The sequence below is a fragment of the Rhinatrema bivittatum genome, chromosome 3 (assembly GCF_901001135.1).
Source record: "Rhinatrema bivittatum chromosome 3, aRhiBiv1.1, whole genome shotgun sequence".
Classification (NCBI taxonomy): domain Eukaryota; kingdom Metazoa; phylum Chordata; class Amphibia; order Gymnophiona; family Rhinatrematidae; genus Rhinatrema; species Rhinatrema bivittatum.
The window spans coordinates 162,843,878-162,862,630 of record NC_042617.1 but is presented as its reverse complement, the minus strand read 5'-3'; the positions used below and the strand labels follow the sequence as shown (position 1 = coordinate 162,862,630).

The window sequence follows — 18,753 nt, the reverse complement described above, 5'->3', positions numbered from 1 at the left end:
CTTTCTCACAGGACAAGCAGGATGGTAGGCCTCACATATGGGTGAGTACCAAGCTGAAGATGTCCAAACATGCACCAAATGTACCCAAGGATGCGGCAGAGGTGCCACAGCTGGGTGGAATTTGGGAGAGAGCATCCTGAACCCCACCAGGCAGGCGGAAGTGTGTTGGTACGTCACGTTGTAAACAGGTTACGCAATACAGACTGGCCGAAGATGGAATCTTGTCTTCCGGCTTTGTCCAAGCAATAGTGGGATGTAAAGGTATAGAGAGAACCCCAGGTGGCAGCCCTGCAAATGTCAGGAAGCAGCACCGATCGTAGGTGTGCTACTGAAGTCGCCATGGCCCTTACAGAGTGTGCCTTAACATGGTCTTGAAGTGGAATGCCCGCTTGCTGATAGCAAAAGGATATGCAATCCGCTAGCCAGGAGGAGAGAGTCTGCTTACCCACAGGCTGCCCCAATTTGTTAAAATAGAAAGAGACAAACAACTGAGTGCTCTTTCTGTGGGCAGCTGTACAGTCTACGAAGAAAGCTAGAGCCCACTTACAGTCAAGGGTATGCAGAGCATGCTCTCCTGGATTGGAATGGGGTCTGAGAAAAAAAGGTAGGTAGTATGATGGATTGATTGAGATTAAAGTCCGAAACTACCTTAGGAAGGAATTTAGGGTGAGTGCGGAGTACTGCCCGGTCCTGCAGAAGTTTAGTGTAAGGCGGATAGGTAACTAGTGCCTGTAACTCACTAACTCTGTGAGCGGAAGTGATTGCCAAGAGGAAAATCACTTACCATGTTAGATAGCAAAGATCGCAGGAATGAAGAGGCTCGAATGGTAGTTTCATGAGCAGACCCAAAACTAGGTTGAGGTCCCAAGAAGGGGTCGGAGGACGCAGTGGATGCTTGAGGTGAAGAAAGCCCTTCAGAAATCGTGTGGCAAGGGGTTGCACTGATATAGGGACATCACCGTTACCTTTATGGAAGGTGGCTACCACACTGACATGCATTCTGATGGAGGAAGTTTTTAGACCTGACTGACAAATGCCAGAGATAGTCTAGAAACTTCGGGATTGGACAGGTAAAGGGATCAAGGGCCTAAGAAGAGCACCATGACGCGAACCTGTTCCATTTGTAAGAGTAAGATTTTCTCGTAGAAGGCTTTCGTGAAGCAATCAAGACACGGGAAACTGGATCAGAAAGGTTGAGAGGTTGAAGGATTAACCTTTCAACATCCATGCTGTCAGGGACAAGGCTTGAAGATTGGGGTGGCGAAGGAACCCATTGTTTTGAGTGATTAGAAGCAGGTCTGCTCCAAAGGAATGTGCCTGCGAATGGAGAGATTGTGAAGTATTGGAAACCACACCTGGCGGGGCCAGTGGGGAGCAATCAGGATTATGGTTCCCTTGTCCTGACGTAGCTTCACGACAGTCTTTGAGAGAAGTGGAAGCGGAGGGAATGCGTATAGGAGACTGGTTTCCCATAATAGGGAGAACTCGTCTCTTGGAGGATAATGTTAGCTGCGAGTGAGAGCGCGGAAATTGCGTCTTTGCGATTCTGGGGTGACGCAAAGAGGTCTATTTGAGGATAACCCCATTTTTTGAAGATGGGAGTTTGCTACTGAAGGGTTGAGAGACCACTCGTGCGGCTAGAAGGTGCGACTCAACTTGTCTGCCAACACATTGTCTACTCCCGGCAAGTAGGTGGCCCTGAGGTACATCGAGTGGGAGAGGGCCTCCGCCCATATCTGTGCAGCTTCCTGACACAGAAGGTAGGAACCTGTTCCTCCCTGCTTGTTGATGTACCACATGGCCACCTGGTTGTCCGTCTGTATCACGATGACTTGATTGGACAGGCAATCCTGAAATACTCTGAGAGCATATCGGATTGTTCGCAGCTCCAGGAAATTTATCTGGTCTTCGGCTTCCTCTGGAGACCAAGAACCTTGTGTGCAGATCGGCCTCTTGGGCTCCCCATCTGAAGTTGGAAGCATCGGTGGTGAGAATTATTTGAGGGGCTGTCGCCTGAAAGTGCAAGCCCTGTAGAAGATTGATGTGATTTGTCCACCAGGTAAGAGAGAGACGGAGTGAGTCAGTTACATGGACAATGGTCGTCAAGGGCTGAAGGGATTGAGTCCATTGCGACCATAGAGTCCACTGCATGACTCTCGTAGCCAAACGGGCCATTGGGGTTACCTGAACTGAGGACGCCATATGTCCCAGGAGGATGAGAAAACGATGTGCAGTCGTTGAATGCTGAGACTGCAACTGATGTGCCCGAGCCACGAAAGTGAGAGCTTGTTGTCGAAGCAGGAAAGCCTTTGCCTGCAAGGTGTCCAAGTCTGCCCCAATGAACGATAAGGTTTGAAATGGGACTAAGCAGGATTTGTCGTAATTGATGAGAAATCCGAGTGAAGTTAGAGTGTTTAAGGTGAGATGTAGGGACAACAGAGCAGCTTGCTGAGTCAGAGCCCTGATTAACCAGTCATCCAGATAGGGGTAGACGTGAACACCTTGAGTCCTGAGGAAGGCTGCAACCACAGGCATTTTGTGAAGACTCGTGGTGCAGATGCGAGGCCGAATGGACGCACTCGGTACTGATAGTGCGTGGAGCCTACGAGAAACCTCAGGTATTTGTGATGAGATGGGATTATTGCAGTATGAGTGTATGCGTCCTGGAGGTCTAGAGAGCAGAGCCAGTCTCATCTTTGTAGAAGAGGAAGAAGTGAGCTGAAGGTTACCATCTTTAACTTTTCTCTCTGGAGGTACTTGTTTAGGGTTCATAGATACAGAATTGGACGAACGCCTCCCGATTGTTTGGGGATGAGAAAGTACCGGGAATAGAACCTAAGGCGTTGCTGAGGGGATGGTACTGGTTCTATTGCTCTGGACTGGAGCAGGAGGGAGACCACCTGTTCCAGGAGCAACGAATGGTCGGATGTTTTCCACGTCCTCAGAAGTGGGGAATCCAGTGGGATAGAGAGAAAATTGAGATGATATCCTTGAGCAATTATCGCTAGGACCCACTGGTCTGAGGTGATTGAGTGCCACCTGTTGTTGAAATGGCACAATCGACCTCCCACTGGTATGTGGGGTAACGGAAGCTGGCTGCTGCTCTCTATGTAAGAGTCAAAAGCCAGAAGCAGGGCCCGGCTGGGGGGCTGTTTGTGGCTTTTGTTTCCAGGTCTGATGAGACTGTGTTTTTAGAAATGGTCTCGTAGAACGGGATCTGGTTCGTGGCGTGTAGGACGTCTTCGAACGGAAGAGACTTTTTAGAGTTCTTCTGGAAGGGCTGTTTGGAAGAGTATTCCGAAGGTATCAGAGAGAGCTGTCTTAAGGTCTCATGATGGTCCTTTAATTCAGCCACTGTCTTTTGAATCTGCTCTCCAAACAGATTGTCTCAGACATAGGGGAAGTCGGACGATCTGTCCTGGACCTCAGGCCGAAGGTCTGAAGATTTGAGCCAGGCCCTTCGTCTTGCTGAAATAGCAGCTGCAGATACCCTGGTTGCAGTATCAAATATGTCATAAGATGTTCTGATTTCATGTTTGCCTGCCTCAAAACCCTTAAGTAGGATTTGTAGTTGTTCTTGAAGTGGCTGAGGCATGGAGTCTGTTAAGTCCTGTATCTGCTTAAAGATGACCCTATTATATTGGGTCATATAACGTTGGAAAGCGGCTATTCGAGAGATGAGCATTGATCCTTGGAAGACTTGGCAACCAATGGCATCTAGAAACTTCTGCTCCTTTCCAGGGGAAAAGGAAGTATGAGGTTTTGATCTTTTTGCTCTCTTTCGCGCAGATTCAACTACCACAGATTTGTGATCCAATTGAGGTTTCTGAAAACCTGAAGCTGTCTGCACCAAACAGATAGTGTCAGCCTTTCTGTGGACTGGTGCAACGGAGCCAGGAGGTCCAGAAGAACTTGGTAGACAGGGATGGAGGTTATTTCCTTGGGAGCATCAAGGAACTGAAGCAACTCCATCATCTGATGTCTATCGTCCTGTTCAATCTGTAATTGGAAGGGAACCAATTCAGACATTTCTTTCACAAAATTTATGAAAGAAAGGTCCTCTGGAGAAGAACGCTTTCTACTCTCAGTGGGTGAAGGTGGTGATGGCAAATCATCGGTGTCTGGTGAGGAGTCATCAGTCCAGGAATCAGAAGGATCAGCACCTGTCCCTCTAGGAACTAGAGGGGGACAGGATGGTTGGATACCTGAAGGCCCCAGTCTAGGCTCCGAAGGAATCAAAGGAATTACCGGAGGCACCGATGAAGGCATCGAAGGTCTCGGCGCAGGCATCGAGGGCATCGATGGATAGCTTGATGGCGCTGATGGACCTATCAGCAACGATGGCATCGGTGGAGATGGCTGTATCGGTCTCGATGGCTGAGGCAGAACTCCTGATGGAGGGATGCGGAACGGTGTTTCTCCTCCCGATGACAGAGTAAGCAGGGAGGGCACCGGAGCCATCAGTGACCCGGGGTCCATCGGTGGAAAAACAGCGATAAGCGCTTCCATCCTGGAAAGCAGCGGTGCCAACGCTGCTGGGATCGGGTTGGTGGTCGGTTCCCGTGTCGGTGCCAGGGGAACCTGGAGTCGTTGCATCGCCTTGTCGATGGCCTCTTGAACCATCCGGTCAAGTTCTTCTCGGAGACGTGGCGCAAGCAGCCCTGGCTCCGGAACAGAAGGAGGCAGAGGCATAGCCGGAGGGACCACCGTTAAAGGCGGAGCCGCGGCTCCCGATGCCCCATCAGGGGAGGGTTGCCTCAGAGACCCGGTCGCCGTAAAGGTCGGTACCTTTTCTGGATGGGATTTCTTCGACGGCAGCTCAGACGATGGCTCAGTCAATGATTTCGCTCCCTCGATGGTCCGAGTCTTTCGGTGCCGATGGCGATGTTTCCCCCTATGATCCCCTCGGTCTTGAGGGAGAGTAGAGGGTGTCAAAGGCAGAGAAGTCGTCGATGCCGGGCGGTCACCAGCCGGTGGTCGATGCTGGCGCGAGGTTGATGGTGCCGGTTCGAACAACGTCGATGCAATGGACGGAGTCGGGGTTTGAGCATGGAAGAGAAGTTCCATCTTCTCCATTCTGGCCTTGTGACCTTTTGGTGTCATTGAGGCACATTTGGTGCAGGTCAAGACATTGTGCTCTCATCCAAGACACATTACACAGAGTTTATGGGGGTCTGTAATGGACATGGTACGAGTACAGGGCACCGACGGAACCCCAACGCCATGGCTAGAGAAAAAAAATCGAGCCGCGGTACGGTCGACGGCCAGTAGGCCGCAAGGGCCAAACTCGATGGAAATCGATTGAAAACGGGTAAAAACTTACCAGAGTACTGCGGCTTGAAAAAAGTTAACGGGGGAAACCCTGTGGGGTAAATTAACTTTTAATAATTCCGTGAGGAAAATTCCTGTCAGGAATCTCTGCAGAGCTCATTAACCATGAGGCTACTGCTGCGTGGGAAAAAGAAGACTGAAGGGGGACCCCTGCTGATTGCAGGGTTAGTGCCCAGTAGGCACTAACATGCCCAGTAGGGGCCAGTCAAAGTTCTGGAAATTTTGACAGAAAGTGTTCAGTGACTGGGCTCCATCCTGTGATGTCACCCATATGTGAGGACTACCATCCTGCTTGTCCTGTGAGAAAGTCCACTCTTACATTGTCTTTTCCTGCAAAGTGTGAGACTGAAATCTCCTAAAAATATACTTCCATCCATTCCATAAGTTGGGCTATTTCCTGCATCACTTGCTGGCTACTAATGTATGCCACTGTCATCGCATTATATGACATTATCCGGACCACTCGACCCTGCAAGATGTCAATGAATCGCAAGCATGCCAACTGAACAGCACGGGCTTCCAGCTGACTGATACTCCAGAAAGACTCTTCTATACTCCAGCATCCCTGCGCTGTCAACTCCTGATAGTGAGCCCCCAACCCTGGAGGCCTGCATCTGTCATGAGTACTAGCCAGTCTGGTGTTTGTAAGGAAACTCCCTTCCTTATATAATCCACCTGCAACCACCATTGCAGTTGGTTCCTGATCTCCACCAGTAAGTGAAGCCGTATTGAGTAGTCATGAGACTGTGGACGCCAACAAGCAAGCAGTGTGCACTGAAGAGGATGCATACGCACTCTTGCCCATGGAACCAACTCGAGGTTGGCTGCCATCAACCCGAGCATCTGTACATAATATTACATCATCAGGCATATTGTTTCTGTCAATAGTCGCACCTGAGCCATCAGCTTCTGAATATAAATTTCCAGCAACACCCCCCTTGCCTTGCTTTGTGTCGAAATGAACACAGAAATACTCCAGTGTCTGGGATAGCTGTAGATTTCTCTTGGCCAAGTTCAACACCAAAACTAGTTGTGACCTTGGGAAAGTCACTTTACCCTCCTGTTGCGTCTGGTCTCAGACGGCTTCGTCCGACATGCCTCACCTCTATTTCAGCCTTCTCCACCAGCCTCAGGAGAATGGCGTCCGTAGCGTCTCCTTGCTGCACCCTCCAGTTTCCCCAGAGGAGCTCTGGCGTGGCGTCCAGCCATGTTGACCTGAGGCATCCTAGGACGTGCGTGCACGCCTCACGGCTTTTAGCAGTGTTGGCGCGAACCTCGGGGGCATCCCCCTCGAGTGACATCACTGCTTCCTTCTTCAAAAGGTTGCCCATTTGCTGACTCTCGCCAAGTTAGCAACAGTTGGATTTGCTCCGGTCTGAAACTGCTCTGCCGCTTCTACTCTGCTGAAAGCTACCTTCACCCTCCGGGGTTCTACTAACCTGGGTACCCGCTCCTCGGGGGCCCTTTGCTTATTTCCAGGTGCCTATCCTAATTACAGGTACTCGCTCCTCGAGGGCCCATGTTCCTAAAACCCTCCAAAGACTATTTCAGAAGCTATCGCATACACAGATATTGTGAGTTCTTATTTCAGATTGCATATAGGAACCAGTATTCGCCTAGAGGCTCCTGTTCCTGAATATACTGAAGACTCTCTATTGCATAAAGCCATTATAGATATATACTATTGTGAGTTACCATCGCTCTCTCAGAGCTGTCCCTGGAATCAGGTACTCGCTCCTCGAGGGCCTAACTCTTTCCACCTATTGGGCCTTCTTAATAATCTATGAGAGTGTATCATCTACCACTGGTTATCTATCCAGCATAACCTGTCTACTCATTATTTACAGTCTCTCTCTATAGCTCAGCAAACCCAGAGTTCGCGTTCCAGTATCTGAGGGACTTCAGCCCTGCCGGGCACATCAGCTCACTACTGCCACCTCTGGTGGTTCTACTACCTGTCTAATAAAGAACTACCTGTGTCTGTCTCCATACTCCAGCCTAGTCTGTGGTTCCTCTCAGAGTATCCTCCTGAGGGCGCTGTCATCTGCCATCGGCCCAAGGATTCACCAATTCATATTAGAGTGCTCATTCCTCACACTTCAAGAGCTGAGTACTACTAACTGCTACCTTGCAGTCTAAACCTGTTTGCTAACATCTACTTCCTACAAGAAACATACAGATACCCATAACAGTTCTCGATCTGATTGCAAACTCCTAGCAGATTCCACTAACAGACTGCTGCTCCTCCCCTCTGGAGGAGCAGATCGATATCAGGTTGCTAACTCCTCCGCTCTGGAGGAGCTAGCCTGAACACGGAGGAAGCTGGAGTGGATGCATCGCCTTGTCGATGGCCTCCTGAACCATCCAGTCCAGTTCTTCTCGGAGACCTGGAGCAAGCAGCCCTGGCTCCGGAACAGAAGAAGGAGGCAGAGGCATAGCCGGAGGGACCACCGTCAAAGGCGAAGTCGCGGCTCCCGATACCCTGTTGGGTGAGGGTTGCCTCGGTGACCCGGTCGCTGAAAAGGTCGGTGCCTTTTCTGGACAGAGCTTCTTCCACGGCAGCTCGGACGATGGTGAGATCGATGATTTCGCTCCCTCGATGGTCCGAGACTTTCGATGCCAGTGGCGATGTTTTTCTCTACGATCCCCTCGATCCTGAGGGGGAGTAGAGAGTGTCAAAGGCCAAGAAGTCATCGATGCCGGACGGTCACCGGCTGGAGGTAGATGCTAGCGGTTCTGACAACGTCGATGCAATGGACAGCGTCGGAGTTTGAGCACGGAAGAGAAGTTCCATCTTCTCCATTCTAGCCTTGCAACCTTTTGGTGTCATAAGGGCACATTTGGTGCAGATTAGGACATCGTACTCACATCCGAGACACATTACACAGACAAGATGGAATCATTGAAAGGACGTGATGGATCAACAGCTCAACCCATAGAAACATGCACCAACAAAGGTAAATACATCAATAAAAACATCTACTCACAAAAATCAAAAGAAAGTCAGAAATCACTTGATAACAAAAAAATCAACCGAAACAATCTCATTAAAGTAAAGACAACAAAAAACGCAACCTCACTAAGCCTAAATAGACTAATAATCTTAACTTTCATTCTAGTAAATGCTCAATCTGTAACTAAGAAATTCCCTATAATTACAGACCTACTATATGACATTAAACCCAATTTCATAGCTATCACAAACATGGTTAAAAAAATCTGACATTGTCATAAAAAGTCATATAGCTCACAAAAACTATGACGTTTTCTCAATTCCAAGGATAAATAAACGTGGTGGTGGAATAGCTCTAATTATTGAAAAAAAAATTAAATGTAAAATGATACCAACACCACCCCCTCTAAACCATGAAATTGTACTATTTGACACTGAACACACCCAAATATGCATTATCTATTGCCCACCCAGCTTACTTGACCTAAATATATCCCCATTAATAGAATATTTAACAATAAATCTAAACACATCAAAACCAACCATCATATTAGGAGACTTCAACCTTCACATGGACGTATCTCCATTATCAAATACATGCCAGACACTAAACAACATGATGGAGGCACTGGGATTCTCTTTAATTACAAATAAACCCACACACAAAGCAGGCCATTCACTTGACCTAACATACATCAATCATAGCTTCTTTGAACACATGAATACTAGCTATAGTCAAATCCCATGGTCCGATCACTTCTTAATCCAGTCCGACATTAAATTCTCAAAACCAAAAGAAACACAGAAAAATGAGCCCTTAGAATTTAAATTTCGTCTCTCCTTTAACCATGACATACTGAAAAGCAAATTAGAGGATAACCTAAAAAACTTTGAACACAAAAACTGTATAGACGCAACAACAGAATGGCTAACAAACACAAGTAAATTGGCAGACGACATTAATCCTACAAGAACGATGCAAATACATGAGCCCAAACAAAAAAACCCTTGGTTTAACGAAAAAATAACGGAAATCAGACAAAATCTGTGGAAAAAAGAAAAAAGTGGAAAAAAGACAAATCTGCAGATAACCTAACTAAATTTAGGAAACAACTAGCCTATTATAAAAAAGTAATTCTTGACACCAAGAAACAATTCTTTAGTTCAAAAATTGAAAAATTTTCAAATAACCCAAGAACACTATTCAACATAGTAAAAAATCTGACCAATGATAAAGCAGAAATGCCCCAAACACCACAAGAAAGCAAATGCAATGAATTAACACACTATTTCTCAGACAAAATCACAAACCTTAGGACTAAGATTCCGATCCTAAATAAACAAGAAATCAAAATGCAAAAAAAGAGATGTGACACAGTTCTCCACATTTGACGAGGTATCACAAACCAAAGTAGAATCCTTGATAAAAAAAATTAAACCCTGCTCCACATATAATTGACACCATTCCAACCACAGACATAAAAAAACTAGCTGACATAACCTCCTACACATTAGCAAAAATAATTAATCTATCACTCAATGAAGGAGTAATGCCAGACCCACTGAAGAATGCAATAATCAAACCAATTCTGAAAAAAAGAAATAATGACCCTAACATCTTAAGTAACTATAGACCGGTTTCAAACCTGTCTATGCTCGCAAAATTAATAGAAAAAGCAGTACAAAAGCAATTAGCAGAACATCTAGACAACAATAACATACTCTACCCATCACAACATGGTTTCAGAAAACACTATAGCACCGAAACATTACTAATCTCACTAACAGATAGCGTACTACGCGGATTTGATAGAGGCAAACGCTACATTTTGATACTACTAGATCTGTCCGCAGCATTTGACACAGTGAACCATAACATACTATTAAAAAGACTGGAAGAAATTGCATTACAAAAAAAACAATTGACTGGTTCACATCCTATCTTACAAATAGATCTTATCAGACAAGATTGGCCTAAAAACAGGAGTCCCCCAGGGCTCAGCACTCTCAGCAACTCTATTTAACATTTACATGCTCCCCCTCTGCCACCTACAAGCAGGGCTAGGTATCATACACTACATATATGCTGACGACATCCAACTAATTCTACCAGTGGAAGAGTCAATTGAGAAAACACTGAACTTTGCAATGATGTATCTAGACATAATAAAACAACTATTAACTCAAATGGAACTAGTATTTATTTATTTATTTATTTATTTATTTAGAAATTCTTCTATACCGATAGCCGTTTGCACATTGTATCGGTTTACATGTAACCAATAACAATTAGGCAGAGCCTTGGAACAATTAGGCAGAGCCCTTACAATGAACAGTAAACAATTATATGAGGGAAAGGACCAGTAAAAACAACTATATGTTAGCATACGGGGAACTTATAATACATAAAATTCTATAATACTAAAAAAAAAACCCAACTTATAATATATTATTCTAGAGTAGTAATAATTTATTTATTTATTTTATTTTATTTGCTTTTATATACCGACATTCGTTGGGGTACATCACATCGGTTCACATTGTAACAGGATAATAGCATGACAGAAGTCGTACCATTTTTACATTGAAACATGAAACATAATAAGAACGAGATACGGTGAGCTATAAGTGCAAAGATACAGAAACTCTTGGTCGTTCCAGAGTGACGCTCGTGGAATATTTACAGGGCAGAAAGATAAAAGTCTATGCTGAAAGGAAGGTGACAAAGAAATTGAGGGGGGATCAAGGAGGAGCTCAGATAAATAAATGGACGGAAAAGGTTCAGAGGAAATTGATGTTAAAGGGAAATGGGGGGGGGGGGGAGTGACGTAGCTATCAAATAATAGGTTCGACTACACGGAGTTTAGGAATTCTTCTCGGAGAGAGAGGAAAGTGAAGGGTAGGCTTGGAGGAACAGCCATGTTTTTAGTTTATTTTTTAATTTAGGCGTGGAGGTTTCTGTACGAAGATCTGGAGGAAGGGGGTAATTGCGAATTGAAAGGCCTTACCCCGACGGGCTTCAGCGCAGGCCCTATCAGTTACTTCCCTGCCGTCTGCTGAAGAGAGATTCGCCGGGAGGAGCAGAGAGCTTTAAGCTCGGTGGGGACGCCCGCAGGAGCTGACGTCGGACTGGAGCTGCGATTGGGATTGGCTGCAGAGTCAAGGACGTCTTGACTCTGCAGCCAATTAACATAGAAAAAACGGAATTTATACACCTTGAACGAAAAAACATTGTAAGAATTCAAAGTCCCATCAAACTTAAAAATGATAAATTAGTGGAGTTAACCGATAAGGTTAGAAACCTAGGAGTTATTATGGACACCGAAATCAGCCTTAAACAACACACATCAATAAAAGTAAGAGAAGGCTATGCTAAACTACTGGTCCTTAGAAGACTAAAACCCTTATTAACCCAGGAACACTTTCGTACAGTACCAGAAGCACTAATATTTGCCAGCACGGACTACTGCAACACACTCTTCCTAGGTTTATCATACACCACAATCAGGCCACTGCAAATACTACAAAACTCAGCTGCCAGAATACTTACTGGAAAAGGCAGAAGAGATCATATTACCCAAACACTTGTGGATTTACACTGGCTCCCAATAGAACAGAGAGTACAATTCAAAACACTTTGCACAATTCATAAATTAATTAATGACGAAAACGCCGACTGGCTAAACACTGCTTTACGATTACATGTCCCACAAAGAAATCTCAGGTCGGCCAATAAAGCACTGCTAACCATACCCTCAGTCAGAACAGCAAAGTTGACCCAAGTGAGAAAGAGAGCTCTATCTTTGGCAGGACCATTATTGTGGAACGCATTACCACTTGAACTGAGATTAATGAAAGAATTAAAACTTTTCAAAAAAGGCCTAAAAACTTGGCTTTTCAAAAAAGCATTTCACAATGAGAGCGATGACTAACAATACATACAGCTGAAAGTCACCAACAAACAGAAAATTGACAATTTTATTATTTGTTACCCATTATTAAATATTAAATTGAAACAGTATACACATATATGATTATCCCAAAATCATATAAATAGTAACCCCAACCCATCTCTCATTTAGAGTATATTACTGAACTATGTAACCGTAAAATATTGGCACACCATGGATAACTTAGAAACCTAACCAACCTATTTCGTGCCGAAATGTAAACCGTTGTGATGGTATATTACTAAAAGACGGTATAGAAAAATTTTTAAATAAATAAATAAATGGACATGGTGTGATTACAGTCCAGGCACCGGCGGAACCCCGACGCCATGGCCATGAAAAAATTGAGCTGCGCTACAGTCAATGGCCAGTAGGCCGCGAGGACCAAACTCGATGGTAATCAACGGAAAATGGGTAAAAACTTACCGGAGTACCGCAGCTTGAAAATGTTGAAGGAGGGACCCCTGTGGGGTAAATTAAATTTTAGTAATTCCGTAAGGAGAATTCCTGTCAGGAATCTCTGCAGAGCTCCTTAACCGCCTGGCTACTGCTGTGCAGAAAAAAAAAAGACTGAAGGGAGACCCCTGCTAGCTGCAGGGTTGGTGCCATGCTGGGTATGCCCAGTAGGGGCCAGTCAAAATTCTGGAAACTGACAGAAGTGTTCCGTGATTGGGCTCCATCCTGTGATGTCACCCATATATGAGGACTACCATCCTGCTTGTCCTGTGAGAAAGGTGGAAAGCAAGAGAGAAGCAGATGGGCAGAAAGACAGCACCGAAGAGGAGGGTGGAAGAGAGGCAAGCCCAGAAAGCTTGCAATGGACAGTGCTAAAAGAAACATAAAAAATCAAGCCAAGGAAGCAATGTCCGATAAGCTGGACAATTAGAAAAGCTCAGCCATCGAATAACCTCATCTGGCCTCACCTTGATGGTCTTGGTAGCCTCAATAAAGTTGATTGCGTACATGTTGTGCTCCTCCATGCCAGTACCTATAGTTAGGATGTTGGGATCAAAGATGATGTCGTTGGGGTTGAAGTGTAGCTTCTGCACCAGAAGGTTGTAAGCTCTGGAGCTCACTTTGATCTTCATCTCTGTGTCTGTGGCCTGAAAAAAAAAATATACCGTATTTTTCGCTCCATAAGACGCACTTTTTTTCCCCCAAAGGTGGGGGGAAAATGTATGTGCGTCTTATGGAGCGAATATAAAAAAAAAACCAAACAAAAATCTAACAAACACCCCCCCCCCCCCCCGACTCCCCCAAGACCTGCCGACTTAATTTCCTACAACCCCCCCCCCCCCCCAAGACCTGACAAATTAATTTCCTGCAACCCCCCACCCTCCTGACCCCCCCAAGACCTGCCAAACGTCCCTGGTGGTCCAGCGGGGGTCCGGGAATGATCTCCTGGGCGTGGGCCGTCGACTGCCAGTAAACAAAATGGCGCCGACGGCCCTATGCCCTCACTATGTCACTGAGACCGATCGCTGCTATTAGTCGGTCTCAGTGACATAGTGAGGGCATAGGGCCGTCGGCGCCATTTTGTTTACTGGCAGCCGACGGCCCTATGCCCTCACTATGTCACTGAGACCGATCGCTGCTATTGGTCGGTCTCAGTGACATAGTGAGGGCATAGGGCCGTCGGCTGCCAGTAAACAAAATGGCGCCGACGGCCCTATGCCCTTACTATGTCACTGAGACCGACCAATAGCAGCGGTCGGTCTCAGTGACATAGTGAGGGCATAGGGCCGTCGGCGCCATTTTGTTTACTGGCAGCCGACGGTTCACGCCCAGGAGATCGTTCCCGGACCGCTCCTGGACCCCCAGGGACGTTTGGCAGGTCTTGGGGGGGTCAGGAGGGTGGGGGGTTGCAGGAAATTAATTCGGCAGGTCTTGGGGGGGTCAGGAGGGTGGGGGGTTGCAGGAAATTAATTCGGCAGGTCTTGGGGGGGTCAGGGGGGTGGAGGTTGTTAATTTAAAGGGTTGGGATGGGGGGGGGGGTTTTGGGGGTTCCCACAGAAAGAAAAATTTTCTGATCTGGGGAGTGGACCGAAATGGCCCTCCCCAGACCCGAAAACAAAATGGGGAGAAAAAAAAAAAAAACTATGCACTCCCCTAATTTGCTCCATAAGACGCCCAGACGCAGAGCCGGTTTAGCACAATTTATTTTTTTTTAATTTTCCCCCTCTGAATCCTAAGTGCGTCTTATGGTCAGGTGCGTCTTATGGAGCGAAAAATACGGTATATATATATTTTTTTTTAATCCTGCAAATTCCTCCTGCTCCACTGGATTTCCAGTTCAATCAGAACTGACCTCTGTTGGACTATAGCAGTGTTTCCCAATCCTTTCTTGCTGGCACAACTAACCAGTCAAGTTTTCAGGATATCCATAATGAATATGAAAGTGATAGATCTGCATACACTGGGTTTCCAATGTATGCAAACTTATTTCATGCATATTCATTGTCACAATCCTGAAAACCCAAGTGGATGCCTCCAGGAAAGGGTTGGGAATCACTGGGCAACAGCAAAATAAATTTTCATTCACAACCACCCAAGAAGATTTTCCCTGCATCCACCAGCATTCCAAGAAGAAATATTTCCTGATGTTTCTCCCGAGTCTGCCCCTCTTGGAGCCTCATACAGTGACCTCTTGTTCTAGAGCAAGGGACAGCAATCTATGACATGCATGCCATAAGTGGAACAGGAGGCCATTTTTAGCAACATGGTACTGAATAGCAGTTGAATGGAGACTCCAGCTACCTCTGTTACTGATGCAAGCAGGCAGCTTCAAACCACATAGGTATCACTATGTACATCGATGCAGGCAGCAGAAGTCACATTTAACCGAAAGTCATCTTCTGCTGCCACGAGACTAGTCTCGCAGCTCTTACTGCGAGACCAGTCCTGCGGAAATAGAAGTCATTTGGTTAAATGCAATTCCTGCTGCTGCCCACCCCAAACATCATCCAGTGGTCGCCAGCAGACCTCATCCTGCTGGCAGTTGACTAAAAGAAGCCCAGTAAGCCACCACAGACTCTATCCCACAGTGGGTGAAGAGAGAGGGAGGACATGAGGGTGTGGGTGAGAACTTATGTGTGTATATGAGCATGTGTGGGTTTCTGCCTGTGAGTGTGTTTGATTGCATGTGGGAGAGAGAGAGTGAGCATGTTTGTGTGTGGGTATATATCTGGATTTTCAGAAAGTGTTTGACAAAGTATCTAATGAAAGTCACTTCAGGAAATTAAAAAGTAATGGGATAGGAGGCAATATTCTATTGCGAATTTAGAACTGATTAAAAGTTAGAACACAGAGAGTAGGGTTAAATGGTCAATTTTCTCAATGGAGAACAATGAATAGTGGAGTGCCCTCTACTGGGACAGCTACTTTTTAACATTTTTATTAATGACTTAGAGATGGGAACAATGATTGAGGTGATCAAATTTGCTGATGGTACAAAATAATTAAAAGTTGTTAAATCACAAGAGGCTTGTGAGAAAGTGCAGGAGGACCTTGTAACAAAGAGATTGGATATCCAAATGGCAGACGACATTTAATATGAACAAGGGCAAAGGGGTGCATGTAGGAAAGAGCAAGGCAAATTACAGTACATAATACAAGGCTCCACACTGGGAGTCACTATCCAGGAAAAAGGATTTAGGCATCCTTATGGTTAATATGTTGAAAACTCATAATAAAAACTTTTTTAAATATATCCAAAGCAAGAAACCTGTGAGGGAGTCGGTTGGACCATTAGATGACAGAGGGGTTTAAAGGGGCTCTTAGGGAAGATAAGGCCATTGCAGAAAGACTAAATGAATTATTTGCCTCCGTGTTTACTAATGAGGATGTTGGGGAGATACCAGTTCCGGAGATGGTTTTCAGGGGTGATGACTCAGACGAACTGAACGAAATCACTGTGAACCTGGAAGATGTTGTAGGCCAGATTGACAAACTAAAGAGTAGCAAATCACCTGGACCGGATGGTATGCATCCTAGGGTTCTGAAGGAACTCAAAAATGAAATTTCTGATCTATTAGTTAAAATTTGTAACCTATCATTAAAATCATCCATTGTACCTGAAGACTGGAGGGTGGCCAATGTAACCCCAATATTTAAAAAAGGCTCCAGGGGCGATCCGGGTAATTATAGACCAGTGAGCCTGACTTCAGTGCCAGGAAAAATAGTGGAAACTATTCTCAAGATCAAAATTGTAGAGCATATAGAAAGACATGATTTAATGGGACACAGTCAACATGGATTTACCCAAGGGAAGTCTTGCCTAACAAATCTGCTTCATTTTTTTGAAGGGGTTAATAAACATGTGGATAAAGGTGAACCGGTAGATGTAGTGTATTTGGATTTTCAGAAGGCGTTTGACAAAGTCCCTCATGAGAGGCTTCTACGAAAACTAAAAAGGCATGGGACAGGAGGCGATGTCCTTTCGTGGATTACAAACTGGTTAAAAGACAGGAAACAGAGAGTAGGATTAAATGGTCAATATTCTCAGTGGAAAAGGGTAAACAGTGGAGTACCTCAGGGATCTGTATTGGGACCGGTGCTATTCAATCTACCTTATAAATGGCCTGTGACCGACGGCCCGCAAATGCGCAGTAGAGCGCAGCTCTACTGCGCATGTGCGGGCAAGGACGTCGATCAGGAAAAAAAAAATGGCGGTGGGGCCGCAGGAGCGGGAGGAGAAGCAGCGGCGCCGCGCGCGCGCGGTGCCGCTGCTTCTCCTCCCCAGATCTGCCGGCAGATCTCGGGGGGGGGAGGGTGTCACTCCCGCGCCCCCCGAGATCTGCCGGCAGGAGCGGGAGGAGAAGCAGCGGCGCCGCGCGCGCGCGGTGCCGCTACTTCTCCTCCCCAGATCTGCCGGCAGATCTCGGGGGGGGGGGGGGTGTCACCCCCGCGCCCCCCCCCCCCCCGAGATCTGCCGGCAGGAGCGGGAGGAGAAGCAGCGGCGCCGCGCGCGCGCGGTGCCGCTACTTCTCCTCCCCAGATCTGCCGGCAGATCTCGGGGGGGGGAGGGTGTCACTCCCGCGCCCCCCGAGATCTGCCGGCAGGAGCGGGAGGAGAAGCAGCGGCGCCGCGCGCTGCGCGGTGCCGCTACTTCTCCTCCCCAGATCTGCCGGCAGATCTCGCGGGGGTCACTGCCGCGCGGCGGGAGTGACACCCCCCCCCGAGATCTGCCGGCAGGAGCGGGAGGAGTCAATGGAGCCGGGTGAGGGTTGCGGGAAGTCGCGCTTACGGCGCCGGGAGGAAATGGAGGTGGGTGAAGGGAGGGACTGAGTGGGAGGGAGGGAGAGGGGGACTGAGTGAGTGGGAGGGAGAGGGGGGGACTGAGTGGGAGGGAGTGAGGGAGAGGAGGGAGTGAGGGAGAGGGGGGACTGAGTGAGGAGAGGGAGGGTGGAGAGGAGTGGGTGGGGGAGGGGGGTGGTGAAGAGTGAGGGGAGAGAGAATGAGGGGGAGGTGAGAGACAGAGGGATGTAGCCCGTTTTAACGGGCTTTACGGCTTGTATATATATAAATGATCTGGAAAGGAATACGAGTGAGGTTATCAAATTTGCGGATGATACAAAATTATTCAGAGTAGTTAAATCACAGGCAGACTGTGATACATTACAGGAGGACCTTGCAAGACTGGAAGATTGGGCATCCAGATGGCAGATGAAATTTAATGTGGACAAGTGCAAGGTGATGCACATAGGGAAAAATAACCCTTGCTGTAGTTACACGATGTTAGGTTCCATGTTAGGAGCTACCACTCAGGAAAAAGATCTAGGCATCATAGTGGATAATACTTTAAAATCGTCGGCTCAGTGTGCTGCAGCAGTCAAAAAAGCAAATAGAATGTTAGGAATTATTAGGAAGGGAATGGTTAATAGAACGGAAAATGTCATAATGCCTCTGTATCGCTCCATGGTGAGACCGCACCTTGAATACTGTGTACAATTCTGGTCGCCGCATCTCAAAAAAGATATAGTTGCGATGGAGAAGGTACAGAGAAGGGCAACCAAAATGATAAAGGGGATGGAACAGCTCCCCTATGAGGAAAGGCTGAAGAGGTTAGGGCTGTTCAGCTTGGAGAAGAGACGGCTGAGGGGGGATATGATAGAGGTCTTTAAGATCATGAGAGGTCTTGAACGAGTAGATGTGACTCGGTTATTTACACTTTCGAATAATAGAAGGACTAGGGGGCATTCCATGAAGTTAGCAAGTAACACATTTAAGACTAATCAGAGAAAATTCTTTTTCACTCAACGCACAATAAAGCTCTGGAATTTGTTGCCAGAGAAGGTAGTTAGTGCAGTTAGTGTAGCTGGGTTCAAAAAAGGTTTGGATAAGTTCTTGGAGGAGAAGTCCATTAATGGCTATTAATCAATTATACTTAGGGAATAGCCACTGCTATTAATTGCATCAGTAGCATGGGTTCTTCTTAATGTTTGGGTAATTGCCAGGTTCTTGTGGCCTGGTTTTTGGCCTCTGTTGGAAACAGGATGCTGAGCTTGATGGACCCTTGGT

The 18,753-nt window shown here is 46.6% G+C and overlaps 1 protein-coding gene across 3 annotated transcripts in view; it reads right to left on the bottom strand.

Moving 5' to 3' along the window:
- Window positions 1-18,753, bottom strand: part of MTR (5-methyltetrahydrofolate-homocysteine methyltransferase) — a 357,506-nt gene that overhangs the window by 218,706 nt on the left and 120,047 nt on the right. For all 3 annotated transcript variants that reach the window (XM_029593902.1, XM_029593903.1, XM_029593904.1), the window contains one exon: window positions 13,158-13,337. In XM_029593902.1, coding sequence (XP_029449762.1) covers window positions 13,158-13,337 — 180 coding nt within the window. The remainder of the gene's footprint in view (window positions 1-13,157; window positions 13,338-18,753) is intronic.